The 17,806-nt window shown below is 39.2% G+C and overlaps 1 protein-coding gene across 1 annotated transcript in view; it reads left to right on the top strand.

Annotated features, from left to right (window-relative positions):
• Nucleotides 1-7,491: 7,491 nt before the first annotated feature.
• LOC135697651 (uncharacterized) overlaps nucleotides 7,492-17,806 on the top strand; it is a 38,685-nt gene continuing 28,370 nt past the window's right edge. The window contains exons 1-2 of the mRNA XM_065217786.1: nucleotides 7,492-7,723; nucleotides 7,864-8,308. Coding sequence (XP_065073858.1) covers nucleotides 7,492-7,723; nucleotides 7,864-8,308 — 677 coding nt within the window. The remainder of the gene's footprint in view (nucleotides 7,724-7,863; nucleotides 8,309-17,806) is intronic.

Below are 17,806 nucleotides of genomic sequence, written 5' to 3'. Positions count from 1 at the left end.
CGTTTCGCGGAACTGTCCTTTCGGTTTCTTATCCGTTGTGAAGTAATGAACCCTTTGGTAATAGAAAACTTTGAGAAGCTGCTCGACAGAAATCCTCAAACAAGATTCATGAGTCTCTATTACGAGTACATGACGCTGGAGATTGGCCCTTCTTCATTCTCGTGTTTGCCTCCAAGACTTTTATAGTTCCTCTGTAAATTTTGATCTGACCATGTTGCAAGAAATCCGTGGAATACCAGATCACCATCGGTCGACGGTTGTTCCCTCAATCTTTGCAATCAAGTACCACCATGTAAGTAACGATAAAAGATTTTTCACAGATGGGTCAACCATAAATGCTTCCACTGGATTTGGTGTATTTAATCAATTTCATAGCGCCTCTTATAAACTGCAGAAACCATGCTCAGTATACGTTGCGGAACTCGCAGCTATATTTTACGCAGTAGAGCGAATTGCCTCACTACCATTATTTCATTTTTACGGATAGTCTTAGCTCGTTGGAGGCTATTCGTTCAATGAGGCCGATGAAGCACTCCTCGTATTTCCTGCTTGAAATACGATCTAAACTGAGTGCTTTATCTAACTGCTTCTATACTATCTAGGCTTGGGTCCCATCTCATTGCTCAATTCCGGGTAATGAGAAAGCGGACTCGTTGGTTAAGGTGGGCGCAATGGAAGGCGATATTTTTGATCGACAAATCGCCTTCAACGAATTGTTCTCCATTGCTCGTCAGCAAGTCCTCATCAGTTCGCAACAAAAATGGAATGATGGTGAATTGGGAAGATGGTTACATTCTATTCTCCCACATGTGTCGAACAAACCATGGTTCAAAGGGTTGGACATGAGCCGCGACTTTATACGCGTTATATCAAGGCTTATGTCCAATCACTGCTGGTTAGACTCGCACTTCTATCGAATTGGGCTCTCAGGCAGCAATTTATGTGCGTGTGGCAGTTGTTATCACGATATCGAGCATGTTGTTTGGTCATGTACCTTACACCGTGTTGCCAGATCTGAGTTATCCACATCCCTCAGGGCCCGAGGAAAACAACTCGCGATACCCGTTAGAGATGTCTTTTCGAGCCGAGACCTCGACTATTTGAATTTAATTTATGTGTTTTTGAAACGGATAGATCTGAGGATTTAGTAGTGGGGGAGGTAGCTCATCGATTCTTCCGGTTCGCCTCCTAGCATCGTGCTATAAGGTACCAGGCGATAACCAGGGTAGTTGATCGATAGCTCGATGACATCATTTCGTTGGCGTCTGCACTGGGAAATTCTCATAGCAGGCGTTGACGATGGGACGTTGCGAGTTGTTGAATAGCAACTATCGTGGTAACTCACCGATTACCTGTCGATCTGCCAAATTTGGAAAGACGTCTGCATTGAATTGTCTCATATAATAATATTCCGCCCACTATATCACAAGAAATTGCGAGTAGCTGAGTGGAATGGAGATAAGTTAAGCATTGGGTACAGGACCAAGTCTCCCCTGGGTGGTGCCAAAAGATGAGCGCAATAGAATCATCAAGTTGCCATAAGGCACGGAATGAGACTATTGCATGGCTGCGTAGTCAAAGTCTTCCATTCGTTAGTCATTTCAGGTGGATTAGAACAGGTTTGGATTTTTCAGATATAAGATACATTCATACCATTGGCATTTGGTATTTGAGATAAAGACAGAGACAGGATGCGGAGGGCCCGCTTAGGGGGAGCGTAACCCATGTTATGGCTTCCATTTATTAAATAGTTCAGATAGGCTGGAAATGATAGGTTCATGGTGAGAAAATGTACCATATGGTGCCCGTTCACTGATCATTGCAACGTTGATGATTTCCTATAGTGACACATATCACCTTCTTAATGCTTCAGTATGCCTCAAACGATTAATTCTTAGTTGTTAATAGAACTTCCTTGATGAAATCGGCTGCTTCATGCAGACTGAGCAATTCTGATTATAGTGTCAGATTTGTTCTGTATACAGAGGAACTGGGAGGGCTTATTAGAAACTTATCACCAATAAAATAATGATCTTCTAGTAAATTTTGCATTTAATTTTATTAATATTTTATTTTATTTAAGCATATTATTTTTGTTACAGTCAATTTGCATTAGCATATGATACAAGAGATTTAATATTACTTGCTCGTTTTCGCGTAAAATAATCAATATTTATCTTACTTGTAATTACCTTTGAAAGTTTTTTTTTAAGTTTTTTTTTTTTGTGATCTGAAAATTTACCCAGTTTGGTTAGAAGTTTCGAAGCTAACGCATGTCCACAGGCCTAATAGAAAGATAGGCAGAACAAGTGTATCATTAAGAATGGTTGCATGCAGGGTTGCTTCCACTCACTTGCTATAGATGGGTGATTTTCGGAGTTTTGAATTCGTTAGATGTTGTAATGGAGATTTGTGCTGTTGGATGCGGGTGGAGATTGGAGGGCGGGTGTTTGATGCATAGAGCCTGTCAATTTCGCTTTCAGAGTGTCGCAGTCAGCGGTTTTATGATTCGTGAGCGCTAGCGATTCGTAGAATCGTTGATTGTGACTGCAAGTGGATTTGAAGGGTTTTGTGTTTCGGACGCTTGTTTTTGGCCTTTTCTTGTGTCTAACATGTGCAGAGTATCATTATAACGTCTACTGGTTTTGAGATTCCTGGTGGCGTGAAATATATTTGTGAGAATATCTTTTTGAGATTTTAACAGTCACGTTTTGTTTGTAGTTTATATTTTATTTATTCATGTAATTATCGTAAATAATAGTTATTCAATAATAGATAGTTCATCCATATATTCGTACTTTGACGCGAAGCGCTGTGGATTATGAGATGCTCGATGACCCTGGAGGGATCGATTTTGCTTACTGAGCAGAAAATCATAGATTTAACCCCAAGCTCTTCAACAGCACAATAAATCGCCACCATCATGTGTATATTTGATATTAAACATTAACCTTGGAAACTATTTGCATATCAAGCGAAAACGTAGTCCTGTATTGTCGCGAAGCGTTATGGTTCTGAGATGCTCGATGACCCTGGAGGGATCGTTTTTGCTTACTGAGCAGAAAATTATGGGTTTAATCCCAAGCTCTCCGTCATGACTCTTAAAATTCATTATCACTAAACAAAATTAATATGTTCTTTCGATAGCCGGCTATCGAGAGATTAAATAAACAACAAATAAACAATACATACTTTTGGTTGCATCGCCAACTTGAGGTGAATCCTAACCGAATACCCTACCCAACCCTCCAACTCCGTAGCACTTATGAGGGTGTCGCTAAGTCGGTGGCCTCTCGTTAAGTAAGTACTACATCAACATTTCCTTCCTTATCCCTAGTTATGGTAAAGATGGGCGTGGCCGGGAATAGCGACAGTCATGCTTCTGTTACTCTTGTTTAGATTGGAACCAATGTTTACTCCTCAGCATTATTCCTGAAAGTAGTCTAACTGAGAATTTCAGAAGATACGTGAGTGTCGCTAGTATCCAATCTACGAAGTATATCATAACAACGCTAACGCTAACGATAGATCTGAGGATTTAGTAGTTAGTGTCATCTTGTGTTCTCCCAAGTTGTTAGCTGCCCATCGGTGTACCCCCATGTTTGTCTTTTTCATCAGAGTGTCGCTTAGTTCGAGATCAAGAGCACATTGCTCTCCAAACCTTGTGTTCACAATCCCTACCCTGCCATCCATTTGTTACAATTTGTCACCCCTAACCTCGAGATAGCCGCGAGTAATCGGCCCCCGCTTTACTAACGTTAGTTTTAAGTAATTTTGTAATCTAATCAATGAATATTGGCTCAGCAAAGCTACAGCAAATGAGGCTGGAAAAATAAACGCATTAAAAAAAAAAAGTTTTTGAATGAATCACGAACACCGTGGATCTCGCGACACGCAACACTCGTCTAACTTCTTCTCACCGGGACCGATAATTGCACACGCACACGCAGAACAACGCGATCTGAGACTAGGAGAAGTGCGCCTGCCGCCGATGTCGTGCTGTATCTTTCCACTGATTGATAGAACTCTGTACCAAAACTTAAAATCCCAGGGAACCAGCAGAACGTCAAAAACGAAGACATGTTGAGTTCAACCTGAATGTTGGAGATTTGACAGCCGTAGTATAACATTGATACAAAATGGCGGGTCTTTATAAAAATGGTCGATATTTCTGAATGCACTGTTGTTGTAATTACAATAACAATTTAAGTTCCAAGATGGCAGACTATTTTTAAAAAAAATATTCAAATGGAAATTAATTTAAAAAAAATGCATTCAAGATCGTGGGTCGTTGTTAAATTGTTCGATCTACTCATACATGCATAGATATTATAGTTATCGGTGGAGCCCAAGGGTTAAAGTAAAATAGTAATATCTTTTTGCTCAGCAGTCAAATATATTAACGGTCTTGGACAAAATTGTTCTGCGTAGTAGTAACAATCTAATTACCTGGTTTGGTAAAAAATAGCTCTTTTTAGATTATAGAGGCATGGGTAACATGCAAACTCATAGCTTCATTGCATTTCCGTTTTATGATTGAATGCCTATTCTGCAGTACTGTATTGTTATTATTATTATTATTATTTAATTAACGACATTTGACCGTATTCGTAGCATTCGTTTCGAACAAACTTTATAGTCAGTTATGAAGATGTGCCTTTTGTTATAGTAGGTAATTTTGAAACTAAATTTAATTATTTGAGAAAATTTAATCCAACGAGCTGTCAAAACAAGCCTCTACGTCTTTCACGTCATTAACGAACAAATTAATGAGTGTTTTATTAAGTTTTATGTGAGAGTCAATTATTTCAGTCAGGCTTGTTATGTCTTCATAGCGCAAAGAGCAAACTTTACAGCTTTTCAAATTGAGAAGAACGATTTGTCTGCTTTATGAAAACATATTGAGGAAACCACAAAACAAAACGGAGGAAGAGTGGTGTTCCCGTTTGCGAATGACGTTGAAAACTAGCAAAAGACTAATACAAAAAGTTGCTAATGGGATTCGAACCAAGGACTGTGGGATGCAAAAACACTTACCTAACCAGTTAGTCCAGCGACGCTTTACTTTTCTCTTTTTCTGATCTAAGGTGGGTACATCCCTGCTTCCAGAGGCAATGTCAAAAATATGTAAAGGGTGTCCACGATGAAATTGCCACACACAAAATTGATTCGCAAAATTCGAGTTTTCATCCGATTGCCATCAAATTTTCAGGGATTGAGAAATAACTATTAAACTTCATTTTACCATTTTACTCGTATTTTATTTACAGTCCATACGCAAATGCCCGCACCTTGGCCTTAACCCCGGCCATAAGATTCTGCACAACCTGTGAATCAACCGTTTTTTGCATGTAAACCCATACTTTCTTCAGTTCCTCGACTGTCTTCACTACCTTAGGTCGTTTAAGAAGGCGCTGCTTCATAATCGCCCAGTACTTCTCGATGGGGCGGAGCTCCGGAGTGTTGGGAGGGTTGAACATTTTCGGCACGAAATTGACCTTATTGTCCGCATACCACTTCAGCACGTCCTTGGAGTAGTGGCATGAGGCCAAATCCGGCCAGAAGATTGTTGGGACGTTGTGGGCCTTCAGGAGAGGAAGCAGCCGCTTCTGGAGGCACTCTTTTATGTACACCTGTCCGTTCATCGTGTCCTGGGTCACGAAAGGTGCACTCCGCTTCCCGCACGTGCAGATGGCTTGCCAAACCAGGAATTTCTTCGCAAATTTGGACATCTTCTGAGTGCGGACATGCTCCGGAACGCTGAACTTATCCTTGGCCGTGAAAAACAGGTTGCCGGGGATCTGTTTGAAGTCGGCCTTCACATATGTTTCGTCGTCCATGATGCAGCATTCAACTTTCGTCAGCATGTTGAGGTAAAACTTCCTGGCACGGGTTTTGGCGGACTTGTTCTGCTTCTCGTCGCGATTAGGGGCCTTAGGTGCAGCTTCTTAGCCACATCCCTAACGGAGGCGTTCGGATTTCGGTTGAAGGCCCTAACTACGCGGTTGTGATTTTTGGTGTTGTACGGAATACTTTTTCCTTCACTTCTGGGCTTCCGATCGGTGGTGAACCGTTCCTCGAACCGCTTAATCACTCGCGACACCGTGGAATTCGCGATTCCCAACGTTTTAGCGATGGAACGATGCGAGAGATCCTTGTTCTCGTGATGAATGCGCAAGATTTTATCACGCGAGTTTTGATCACAGGACTTTAAAACTTGCAGGATGTAAATAATGCACTATGAACTAAATCCACCCAAATTTTCATTAAATTCTACCCAACGGTTAAAAAGTTAGAGCAATTTCATAGTGTGGCAATTTCATCGTGGACACCCTTTATGTCAATATCGCGTACAAGCATTCAATGGCAATGACAAACCTCAGCACTGATCACTAATACTTTTGTTAACTGCCAATAATACTGTTATTTAAAATAAAACAGCAAAAAAGGGTTATCTTCCATTTAATTCCACTTAAATAATTATGGTAACCATGTATCCTGTGATCTTGACATTTTTACCAAGGAGATGAGTATATAAGGTGGTTAGGTTTTTGATAAGTCTTTAGTGGGAATGACACTGATGAAGACTGCTAGTCGAAATACGTATCTGTCATGAATACCAACATTATTTAAGTGGAATTAAATGGAAGATAACCCTATTTTACTGTTTTTTTAAAGCATTCCGCTAACAACCCAATTTCATTACTTCACCTGATTTTTTTATTCTCACGTGATATGATGTGTCTTATTTGTGTTGGATCATTTTAGAATGCAGAATTTCCACACATTTATTGTCGATTTTAAATGATATTGTTAAATAAATTTACGTTAGTCATAATTTGTGAATTGATTCAATGCTCGATTTCTAGTGAATGATTTTGTGCAGCCCTTTTTTTTTCGTTGGCATCATTTAGCTCCACTCGAGCATATCTACCAATGAAAATATCTCACATCACTTTGTTCATTTTATAACATCCAAATCAACATTAATTTAAAGCATGGTAATGACCTCCTAGCTACGTTTCTATGGAAAACACCAACCCAAAAGCGTTGGGCAACGTTTGGGCACGAAAATGCACGGATAAAGGAGTCTTTGTTTCTCAATTTGTAAATGAAAATTGTTTAAATTTTTCGTATCCATTCATGCTGTGTGTCACAAAACATATAAAGTAAAATGTTGTTGTTTGTCCACCCTTCTGACCTATTAATCGTTTGTCATGCTGCTTTTATCCTGCGTTTCCTTTTTCTCTACACAGGAGGTATATTTTCCATTTGGTTCAACTAGCAGCTCTAAATATTAGTAGCCTTTTTTGTGCCCGTTAAATATTTCTCGGGAGTTATACACCAAACAATGCAAGGCGAAACAACCCGGCGGTGCCATCAACGTTGAAATATCCTTCTGGACATTATTGAAACAGTTTCTCCACTGTACTGGATCGCATCCATATATGGGTGTGACTGAAGACGAGCCTCGGTCGGTGTGGGATCGGCATGCCAAAAATTAATTTGCAGTGGGCGATAATCCCCTTATATCTGGTCGGGAAATTGTTTTGCCTGAACGCATTTACATACAGCCTTGGCACTGTTTATCACGTCGCCTACAAGGATGACACCCATTCCGATGGTGATTATAATGATGCCGATGATGACCAAAACGCTCAGGGAAAACAACCCGAAGGGAGCGACGGAATAAGTGAGGTGATGGTTGACACCGATGGAAATGGTACGTATGAGTGAATCATGTGCATTTGGGTCATTTATTTGAGTGTTAGATAGAAATTGGTGGATTTTCGGAATTCAGTTGATTCTATTGATGTAAAATTGATTAAATGTTGCATATAAGTCAGTTATGCTATTTTGCAGCACCCAGCTTAACGCAAACCGACAACATCTGTGCTAACAACCATTATCGGGGCGGAACAATTATAGCGGATGGCACCGACAACAGCGGCAACAGAATCATCAGCATTTTACATAACCATTTCCGTCGACAAAACCTGGAAGCCAAGAGACGCATCAAAATTTCAATTATAGGAACTGTGCATGTGGTGGCTTTGTGTACCGCTTATGCCGTCTATCACGTTTACTCGGTGCATTCCAAATTCTCGGATCGGCAGCGGCCGAATCTGGTCCGGGTGGCAATCGATCTTACCTCCCAGTACGCTGGATTATGCCTGGTGATTATACTAGTAAGTGCAGCCCTCGTCAATCAGCGCTCGCTAATGAAGCTCATTAACGCACTTTTTGAGATTGATGACCTATTGATGAGCCGATTAAATATTGCGGTCCCGAATGGGCGTTGGCTGACGTAAGTATAGGAAGGACGGGCTTCTATGTGTTAGATCTTGTTTAACGCTTGGTTGGGCTTATGGTTGCACTTCTAGGTCGTGCTTGATAAAGTCAACGTTGAAAGCAATTGAAGTTGGTGTTGTTCACTTTAGACTAATGAGCTAGTTGGAAGTCCTCTCAACTGTTGATGACCACAATCCTGACTAACCAACACCGAGTGAGGGGAAACATTATATCTATATCAATCACATCATGCTGTTTGTACCTTTCATGACATACATAATGACAAATTTTGTACCTTTCATTTGATGTTCGTATTCAATTTAGTGGTTGCCAAGAAACTATCAAGATATTGCTCGACACGGCCCATAATCTTTTGCACGAGCCCTGTTTCCACTAGTTTAGCTGCCAAATTCCATTTCCGCTTGAAATCCTTCAGGTCAATTGCAGTTCCACCCTTTTCTGCAGTATGTGCTGCACAATTGACCAGTATTCCTCAATTGGTTCCGGAATAGACTGCTGCTCCAGAGAAGGCTATACCAATCACATCATATGCAATAAGCTTGAAATGAGAAGAAGAAGAAGAAGAAGAAGACGCGATTGAAATATTTCACTACTGAACTTATTCTAATTGAAAATCGATAAAATATTTACAGAAAAGTGTGTAATTTTTAAAGTGCGAAATAGACGAGTGGTTATCAGGCGGGCCAGTAATCTTAACGTTCATGGTTCGGTTCCAACCTGCTCCGTTTTTTCAACATTATTTTTCATAAGGCAAATCAATGAATTTCATACCGACTTCTTGTGACTAAAATTCGTAAGTGGTTCTTATTCATGTGTTTCACTAATACATTTTTGCTAAAACATTTTTGCTAAAACATCAGTCTTATCTTCTTCTTCGCATTTCAAGGTTATTGCATATTGCGTATTAGCTTATTGCGTGCTTACGACTTAGTGTTCTAGATGCTTTTTCACAGCTATTAATTGAGAGCTTTCGATGCCTGCACCATTTCTGCATTAGTATAATTGTGTGGCAAGGTCAATCATACTCTATTTCCCAGGGAAGTCGAGAAATTTTCCAACCAGAAAAAATCCTAGACCGGACTAGAACATGGTCTTGCTTTGTAGCTGCGACTGAGCTAAGGGAGGCCTCTTATATATTCAGCCTTATACATTCCATAAAAAAGCCACATAGGTCATGCCACATGCATTCTTACATCAACGGTGTGTTTGACCTAGGGTGCCAATGAACGTTTGGAGAAAAAATGACCATCAAATTTGAAGAAGATACACCCTACAAAAGCCTCGAAAAACGACCCTATACAAAGTTTGAGCTTAATCGGACTTGATTTAGGGTTGGCGCAAAACGGTCATAGTTTGACCATTTTCACTCTCGAAAATTTCCCAAGCGGGAGAACATAAAATGTGGAAATCAAAAATTTGTTTTCGTTGACAAATGGCTTAAAAATTCATGAAACGTTGTGTTCTGGAGTTATCTTACAACAATTTTTGGTGTCAAAAATCAACTTTCTGGGACTTGGAATATTTTCATAAGTTGCATGCGAGATTTTCAATATTGATAAATTGGCTTCTAAAACTGTTCACAATCGTCTCCAAACTACTTTTATATCCATTCAAACCAACTTGGTCTCCCGATAAATATTTCTATCATAAAATATTTTCCATATGATGAATATTCAAACCATTAGCATTCGAAACCACCCAGACACTATATATAGGGTTACGGGATGTAATGTCAGCTTAGCTCCTTACTTCGGCCTATCAAGCAAATAACTAATTTATTCAGCAATAATACATAATAGTAAAGAAGAACTAATATCACATCTGATGGGAAATTGTAATCCGTAAATAAATTGCCTATTTTTGGGACAAATTTAGTACTCTTTTTTCAAGAAAAATTGAGTGCAATTTTCATATTTTTCGATTTCTAGGTGCCATGATCTTGCCGTATTATTGCACGAACAAAAATCTACCCTACAGTGGGCATAAAAAAAAACCTGATGATTTCATGAATCAATTCAAGAACTTTTTTTTTTCCTGTTTTGGGGACATAATACCACCATAACTTTGATCTATTGTGGTGTATCCTCTTTTGACGCAATGGCAAGATGCTATTTATATGAGCAACCACCACTACTGTTGTTGCCAATTATCCCAAACAGGTAATGCATTCCTTATGAAATGTATAACTTGATTGGGAGAAGCAGACAGGATTTCCCAGGGTTCCATAAGCCCATAGGCGTAGCCAGATAGGGGCAGGGGGGGGGCGACTGCCCCCCCCTAAACTCGGCAACACAAAGGCTTTCGAGGAAATGGCGTTCGGTGAAATGGCATTCGGCCAAATTTTCCATGGTAATTTTTTTTTCGCCCCTCCCTAGCTCGAAACCTGGCTACGCCCTTGCATAAGCCCCTTATCTAGATATATACGTCGTTTGTGAAATAGTGCAACGCAGTCACACAGTAAATGTTTAGAGCTCTCACTCTCTAGTTTACAAAAACGGCATCTGTCTTCATCAACTTTTCCGATAAGCTTAAGGTGATATTTACTAGGACAGTGTCCTGTAATCAAACCAGTATTTATACTCAAATCGTGTTTCGATAAGGTCAGCAGTGTTTGTGTGTGCAAAGCGTTGGGCTCTATGAAACGTTTTGATTGCCAGGCATTTAAGGTATTATTCCAGTTGCACTGTACCTTTATTCTTTCTCAGTTATTGAACTCCATTTTAAGAGCACAAAAAGATAATCCTAAAAATGGTTCAGGTCCAATAAATTACAGGAACCCAGTATAGGTTAACCTTATTACAGTAGGACACATGCAGCAATAGCTTAGTGCATTCCCAAACCAGTTTTGAACTGCAAGTTTTGGACTTAAGAGCATTCAACGCTGCTTGGCTATCTGAACAAATACATACATATGTTTGCATTTTTATAATTTCTTTTTAAGCAAATCGTGGCACATTCTAGGATGGCATATATTTCAGCTTGAAATACTGTTGGCCATTTTCCCATCGGCACCGATAGGCTGATCCCAGGACCACTTATTCCAGCCCCAACCATATTATCTTGTTTCGATCCATCCGTATAGAATACTATTGACCCAGGACGAAAAGATGGCCCTCCTGTATTCCAATCATAACGAGTCACTTCAGGAACTTTGAAATGGTGATTGAAGTTGTTACGCTTTAACATCCAGTCTTCATTCATTAAAATTAGTGGACTTATTTGAAACTCTTTTAAAATGCTCAGATGTCCAATAAGATCTCCATCAAAGAAATTCATGGACCGTTTGAGCCTCAGAGCACTTTTCATTGCATCCATTTGAATAAATTGATGTAAAGGAAGAATATTGGGTAGAGCATCTAATGCCTTCGAAGGCGTACTACGCATTGCTCCAGTAATGGAAAGAGTAGCAAGTCTTTGTAACTTGTTCAATTTAACTTGTGCCGTTTGTTGTCTGGTTTTCGGCCACCAGATAAGTGATGCATTAGTGATTCTGGGTTTAACAATATCCGAGTAGATCCAATGTATCATCTTCGGCTTTAGACCCCATTTTTTACCAAATGATCTTTTACAGACCCAAAAAGCATTTGTTGTTTTTTTGTATTTGTTGTTTCATATGTCTGTTCCAGCAGAGTTTACTATCTAGGATTACTCCCAAATACTTAACTTCTGACGACAGTGATAATTTAACATCTCCTAGTTTAAGATCAGTGGTAGAGACTCTACGTCTTTTGGTAAAGGGTACAATTGATGTTTTCGTAGGATTTATGTTCAGTCCTTCTTGTGTGCACCATGATAGTGTGAATTTTAATGCTTTTTGCATTCTATCAAATACAATTTTATCAAATTTTCCGCGAACTATAATAACAATGTCGTCAGCAAATCCGATTACTTCAAATCCTTGATGCTTTAACTTTAAAAGAAGATCATCAACTACCAGAGACCACAGAAGTGGAGAAAGAACTCCTCCTTGAGGACAGCCTTTTACAGCTGTTACTTTTACTAGTGCATCTCCAAGATTAGCTGATATTTCTCTTTTGGATAGCATCTCCACAATCCATTTAATTAGGTTTTCATTAAAGCCACGATTTCTCATGGCGTTTATCATTGACGAAAAAGACGCATTGTCAGATGCACCTTCAATATCCAGAAACGCTGCTAATAGAATTTCTTTTGCTGTGAAGGTTTTTTCTATTTTAGTAACTAGCATATAAAGAGCTGTTATGGTGGATTTGCCTGACTGATAGGCGAATTGGGCTTTACATAGTGAAACATGAAGAACATCTGATTTGACATATTCATCTATAAGTTTTTCTATTAACTTAAAAAATATTGATGAAAGACTTATTGGTCTAAATGATTTCGGTGAAATTTTGTCTTTTTTGTATGCCTTAGGTATGAACACCACCCGGACTTGCCTCCATATTTTTGGTATGTACCCTAGAAGAAAGCTCGATTTGAAGAGCTTGATTAAAATAGGAATTATTAAAGTTTTGCATTTTTGGATATGTGCTGGAAAAATTCCATCTACACCTGGGGATTTGAATGGGCTGAAAGAGGCTATTGCCCATTCTATAAACTTGTTAAACACTACTAGTTCACAAGAGTTATTCATTCTAGTAGTACAATTTTGTTCTTCACATCTTAGAGATGTATCTTGTATGCAGTCAGTAGTAGGACTAGAACCTGGAAAATGAGAATGCATCATCATTTCCAAAGTTTCTGTTGCATTTATAGCTTTTTTAAGAGCTCCCAGGCCGTTAGAATGGTCCTTTGAGAGAACTTTATGAAGCCTTGCAGTTTCAGGAGTGCTTTCTATGTTTTCACACATGTGCCTCCAGTCTTTTCGCTTGGATCTTCTTATTTCTCTGTTATACTCACTTAGAGCCTCTTTATACTGAGACCAGTTTGCTGTGCATTTGGCAGAATTGAATAGTTTCCTAGCCCTTTTCCTTAGTTTTTCTAATCTATCATATAATATTATAAGCCTGATTTATATTCCTTATTAAGCAATTAGCAGCTTTTTCTAGCTTAGAAATTGAATCAAAATCCTGTAAAATAGGCTCATTTTGACTCTGAAGACTGAAGCTGTATAGCTCCCAATTTGTTTTACGAGGATCTCTGTAAGTTTCCTTTAATACATCATTAACCGTGAATTCAAACATAATTTGCATATGATCAGATAAAGAAATTTCATCCGATACATGCCAATTTACTATACGATCTGAGATTGTTGGACTGCAAAGTGTTAGATCCAACACCTCTTCCCTTATTGAATTAATGAATGTTGGCGAATTACCCTTGTTACATATATCAATATTTCGCTGAGAAATGAAATCAAAAAGTGACTCACCCCTTTTGTTGATCCCCGAACTACTCCATATCGTATGATGGGCGTTGGCATCACATCCGATGATAAAGGCTTTATTTTGCCTTCTGCAGTATGAGACAAAGGCTGCAACATCAAGAGGAGGTACATCATCAACGTCGCCAGGAAAATAAGCGGATGCAATGAAAATCTCCGTTTTTCCTTTCGTAGTTGGCACCTCTAACGAAATTGCAGCAATATCTTTGTTGATAAATTCTGTAATAGGTGTAATTTTAGCATTACTGTTCACAAGAATTGCAGCTCTTGGTACAAGCTGAGTATTGTCATAGATTAACTTACACGATTGTGTAGGCATTCCTAAAATCCTACTGTTATATGTCCAAGGCTCTTCAAGAAGCGCTTCATCCAGTTTGCCTTTGATGAATGTCTTACATAGAATTGCGGAAGCTGCCTTTGCATGATGAAGGTTTTCTTGTATAAATTGGTCATTTCTATTTCTGTGAGTTACTATTTTTACCAAAACTGGCCTTTATTACAAAATCAGGTCGATTACCCAGAGGATCCGTGAACTTGAAGCAAGAGGTGGGCAACACAGAATTTCCATTATTTGTTGCTCCACTAGTTCCAGGAGGGCACTGATCAGCCTTGTGCAAACTAAACTCAACATCTGCAGAAGCATTGCAGCTTTCACCGCTAGCTTCTGTTCTTTGTTGGTTAGTATCACGCATCTCAGCGTCCTCAGTATTTACACAGATTGTAGAACTTGAACAGGACTGTTCTGCATTGCCTTTACCCTTATTGTCATCAGGTTTTTCCTCTTTGAGACCTTGTTTATCTCTTGTATCATCTGATTTCGTGGAGGCTTTTTTCTTTATATAGGCAACTCCAAATTTGTAATCCACAGTAAATTTGCAGTCTTCCAGAGTCTTCATAGAAACAGCATCAAGACAAGCTCCACGTGATGCTGTTTGACCGTGTATCTCTTAATAATTCTCCAGGAATCAACCATAAACCCTTCATTTTGACTTTCCACATATGCAAGGATGTCCTCATTTGTGTCCTCAACACTGCGTGGATAGAAGCCAAGTAGTATTTCAGGCCGAGGAATATCTTTCTCATCGACTGCAATGAGACGAGCTGCTTCCCATGGCTTAATACTGTGCATTGTAGCCTTTAACCACTTGGCGGTGTCGTGATTCTTACAGATGATAATCATGTGACCCGACCGGAACAGGCAGCTTCCGAACTTTGGTTTTATTCTTTCCTTCCTTTGTCCAGCTACTTTTGTTAAGATTGCCTTTTGGGTGGCAACTAATTGTTGTGTGGTTAACTCAATGCTTGGATAGCCATCGGGCAGAATTCCAATCCTAACAAAGTTTAATGCCTCACTGTAAGACGGTTTTGGGGAGCCATTGTTACTTGTTGGCTCCTTTATGTTTGACGATTCTCAATTGCCTTGTTGTCTGGCTTTCTCCAGCCGAGACTGAACCGAAGACTTTGCATTTCCTCTATCAGCGTTTAGAGCAATCCTTTTAGGTGGATTGGTATCGCTACAATTGGATTCGCTTAGCTCTACATTTCTGCGACGCTTGTTTAGATCCAAATACGGTACTTTGAAAGGCTCCTCAGCCAATACACGAGCGTCATCATAGAAATGACCATGAGCTACCAAGTATTTGAGCCTCTTTTTAGCAGCTCCATTCAGACGCTTGGCCTTTTTTGGGACTGTAGCCTCAATCGGTGATTCGATATCAACTTCAGCAGAGTTACCGCTAGCAGCAAGCATAAGAGGAGCATTTATCTCCTTTTCCGTCTTCTTGATTCCAACATTTTCCTCGTTGGATTCAGGAGTAGCAGCTGTCGACAACAGAGTCACATTTATGCCGTCCTCATAATCGTCGTCATCATCGTAGATGTCATCGTCATCTCCATGTCCGGAGGAGTTAAGGATCGAAGAGGAACATGAATTTACTTCCTCCAACGAATTATCTCGCAGCTGATCCTCAATTTCCATCAATTCTCTATTGGTCTCCATCGCAATACGTACTTAAAGCCTTACTGCACTCGTTTTATAGAGTACACCACTTAGTCGCACCGTTAAGCAATCACTCGCGAATATACGTAGCGTTTTCACTTTAAACTTGCGAAGGATCCCAAAATTCAAGAACTTACCTTTTTGTAAAAAAAAAATCAAAATCACAGTTTTAACTTGTATTGTTAATTCATAAGATTCAACGGAATTTGCACTTTAAAACTATGGGCCGAACTTTAGGAACATCATTATGCGACGTGTTTTTAATTATGGGCTACGAAATTTATATGATGACTTTATATTGGTATTGGTGAAACCATTGGCGTAGACAACTAGTGTACAACTCTTTACTCCTGTAAAAAATCCCATAATCAAATATCAGTTTCGAGAAACATGGTAAAAGGTAAAGAATTTTCACTGAAGGCAAAACGCGTCGAAACGGTACTACAATTCGCGTCTACAAAGCTTCTGCAACTCTTTTCTCCTATGGGGGAAATACGATAAGCTAACATCACTGAATGCGTGAAACATGGCGACTTTTTTTCTTATTTGGTCGCTCTACCGAAAAATCCCATAGCCGAGTGTCAATCCTTGAGTGACAATTCCATGTCCGTAAGCGAACTAGTTTTCTTAAAGGGTGAATTACCCAAAAAAAACAAAACTACTCAAAAGTTTAGATATTTTATATTAGTATTTAGAAATGCCCCTCATGTTAAAAAATACAAAACAGCCAGTGCGTAAATAACTCTGCCATTTATAGCTAACACGAATATTTACATTCGCCATGCATGCAGCCATGCTTGGCATAAGCAGTTTTGATCACAAACTGCTCATTTTCTAATAACTTTGCACATAGTTGAAGAAACATAGTTCGTTTTGAAGCAGTAGATATAATAGAGTTTAAGCTTGTTATACACAGTAAAACATTCTGAATTTTAATTGTGATGTAAAGATACATTCACGTAAACTTGTATTTCATTTCACGCAAACGAGCAACTTATAAGCAATGTTGTTTGCAAAGATGGGCATTTGTATACAATAATTGCATCATTTCATGAAATATCTCAGAACTTTACATGATATATAATGTAAACTTATTTGATATGTGACGCTCCATTAATGTGCATCATACTAAACAGAAATTTACGCTACTTTTTCGAGCTGTGTAGATATGTAAAAAAAGTAGATTTTAATTTTGTTTTTGCGTTTTAAAAATGAAGTGAGACATGCTCGCTGCACATCACGGACTTTAAGTGTAAAAATTCATTGGTGTTGATTCAAATGTTAGGATTAACCTACTCTTTGCATATCTTTAGTAAACTATGATCCTTATCAATCAATTACTTTGAAAACAAAAATAGAAGCGTCTGTGCCAAGGGGCACGATCGGAAGCTTGACGTAGGACCGCTAGTGGACTGAATAAAAGAGAAGAGCATTTAGTTCTTTTAATTGATCAATCATCTATTATCTTAACTCTTTCCGTTTTTGAATTGTAGACGTACCAAATTTGTAGTAATTTTTTTCAAAGAGAAAGTTAATGAAGAGAATAAATCAAAATCACTTGCACCCCTGCTTCCAAGATTGGTTACACGATTACAACTCTGGATACCATTTTGTGTGGTCGTTGGGGGCCTGTGGTTCTGAATATGGACAAACAGGCACAGATAAATTCTATTCCAACTCTTTACTGTTATAAGCTTGATGGCCCTGAAAAGGGCCGTTTTATTGTACAACCATGGACATGGACATCCATGGCCACTTAGCTTTGCGAGTTTAGTGTAGGTGACAGCATCACGGGCCTCATTTTCCAGAAAAATCTTCAGCAAACCTCGTAGATCAAACCGGAGATACGTTTGACACCGCCACGGTGAGCCAGACGACGGATGGTGGTTATCTCGAAAAACTTTGCGGTGACGCTTGGCACCTCCTTTACCAGACCTTTTCCTCCTTTGCCACGACCAGTCAATTGTTGCTTGTTGGGTGTGAAGGAGTGGACTAGCAACCACATTCCTACTGCTGCTATTGTTGTCCAAAGTGAAAATGAGCTAATACCTTTTTTTTACTTTAAATAATCTATGTTTCTTGAATTTGTGTGGTTTACATGCATAACTTATCAAGTCTAATACCATACAGCA

This window comes from Ochlerotatus camptorhynchus, unplaced genomic scaffold (assembly GCF_037179485.1).
Source record: "Ochlerotatus camptorhynchus isolate MF236.1 unplaced genomic scaffold, CSIRO-AGI_Acam_v1.1 ptg000001l, whole genome shotgun sequence".
Taxonomy (NCBI): Eukaryota; Metazoa; Arthropoda; class Insecta; order Diptera; family Culicidae; genus Ochlerotatus; species Ochlerotatus camptorhynchus.
Note: the sequence above shows the minus strand (reverse complement) of the source record. Positions and strands in the feature narration are given on the sequence as shown.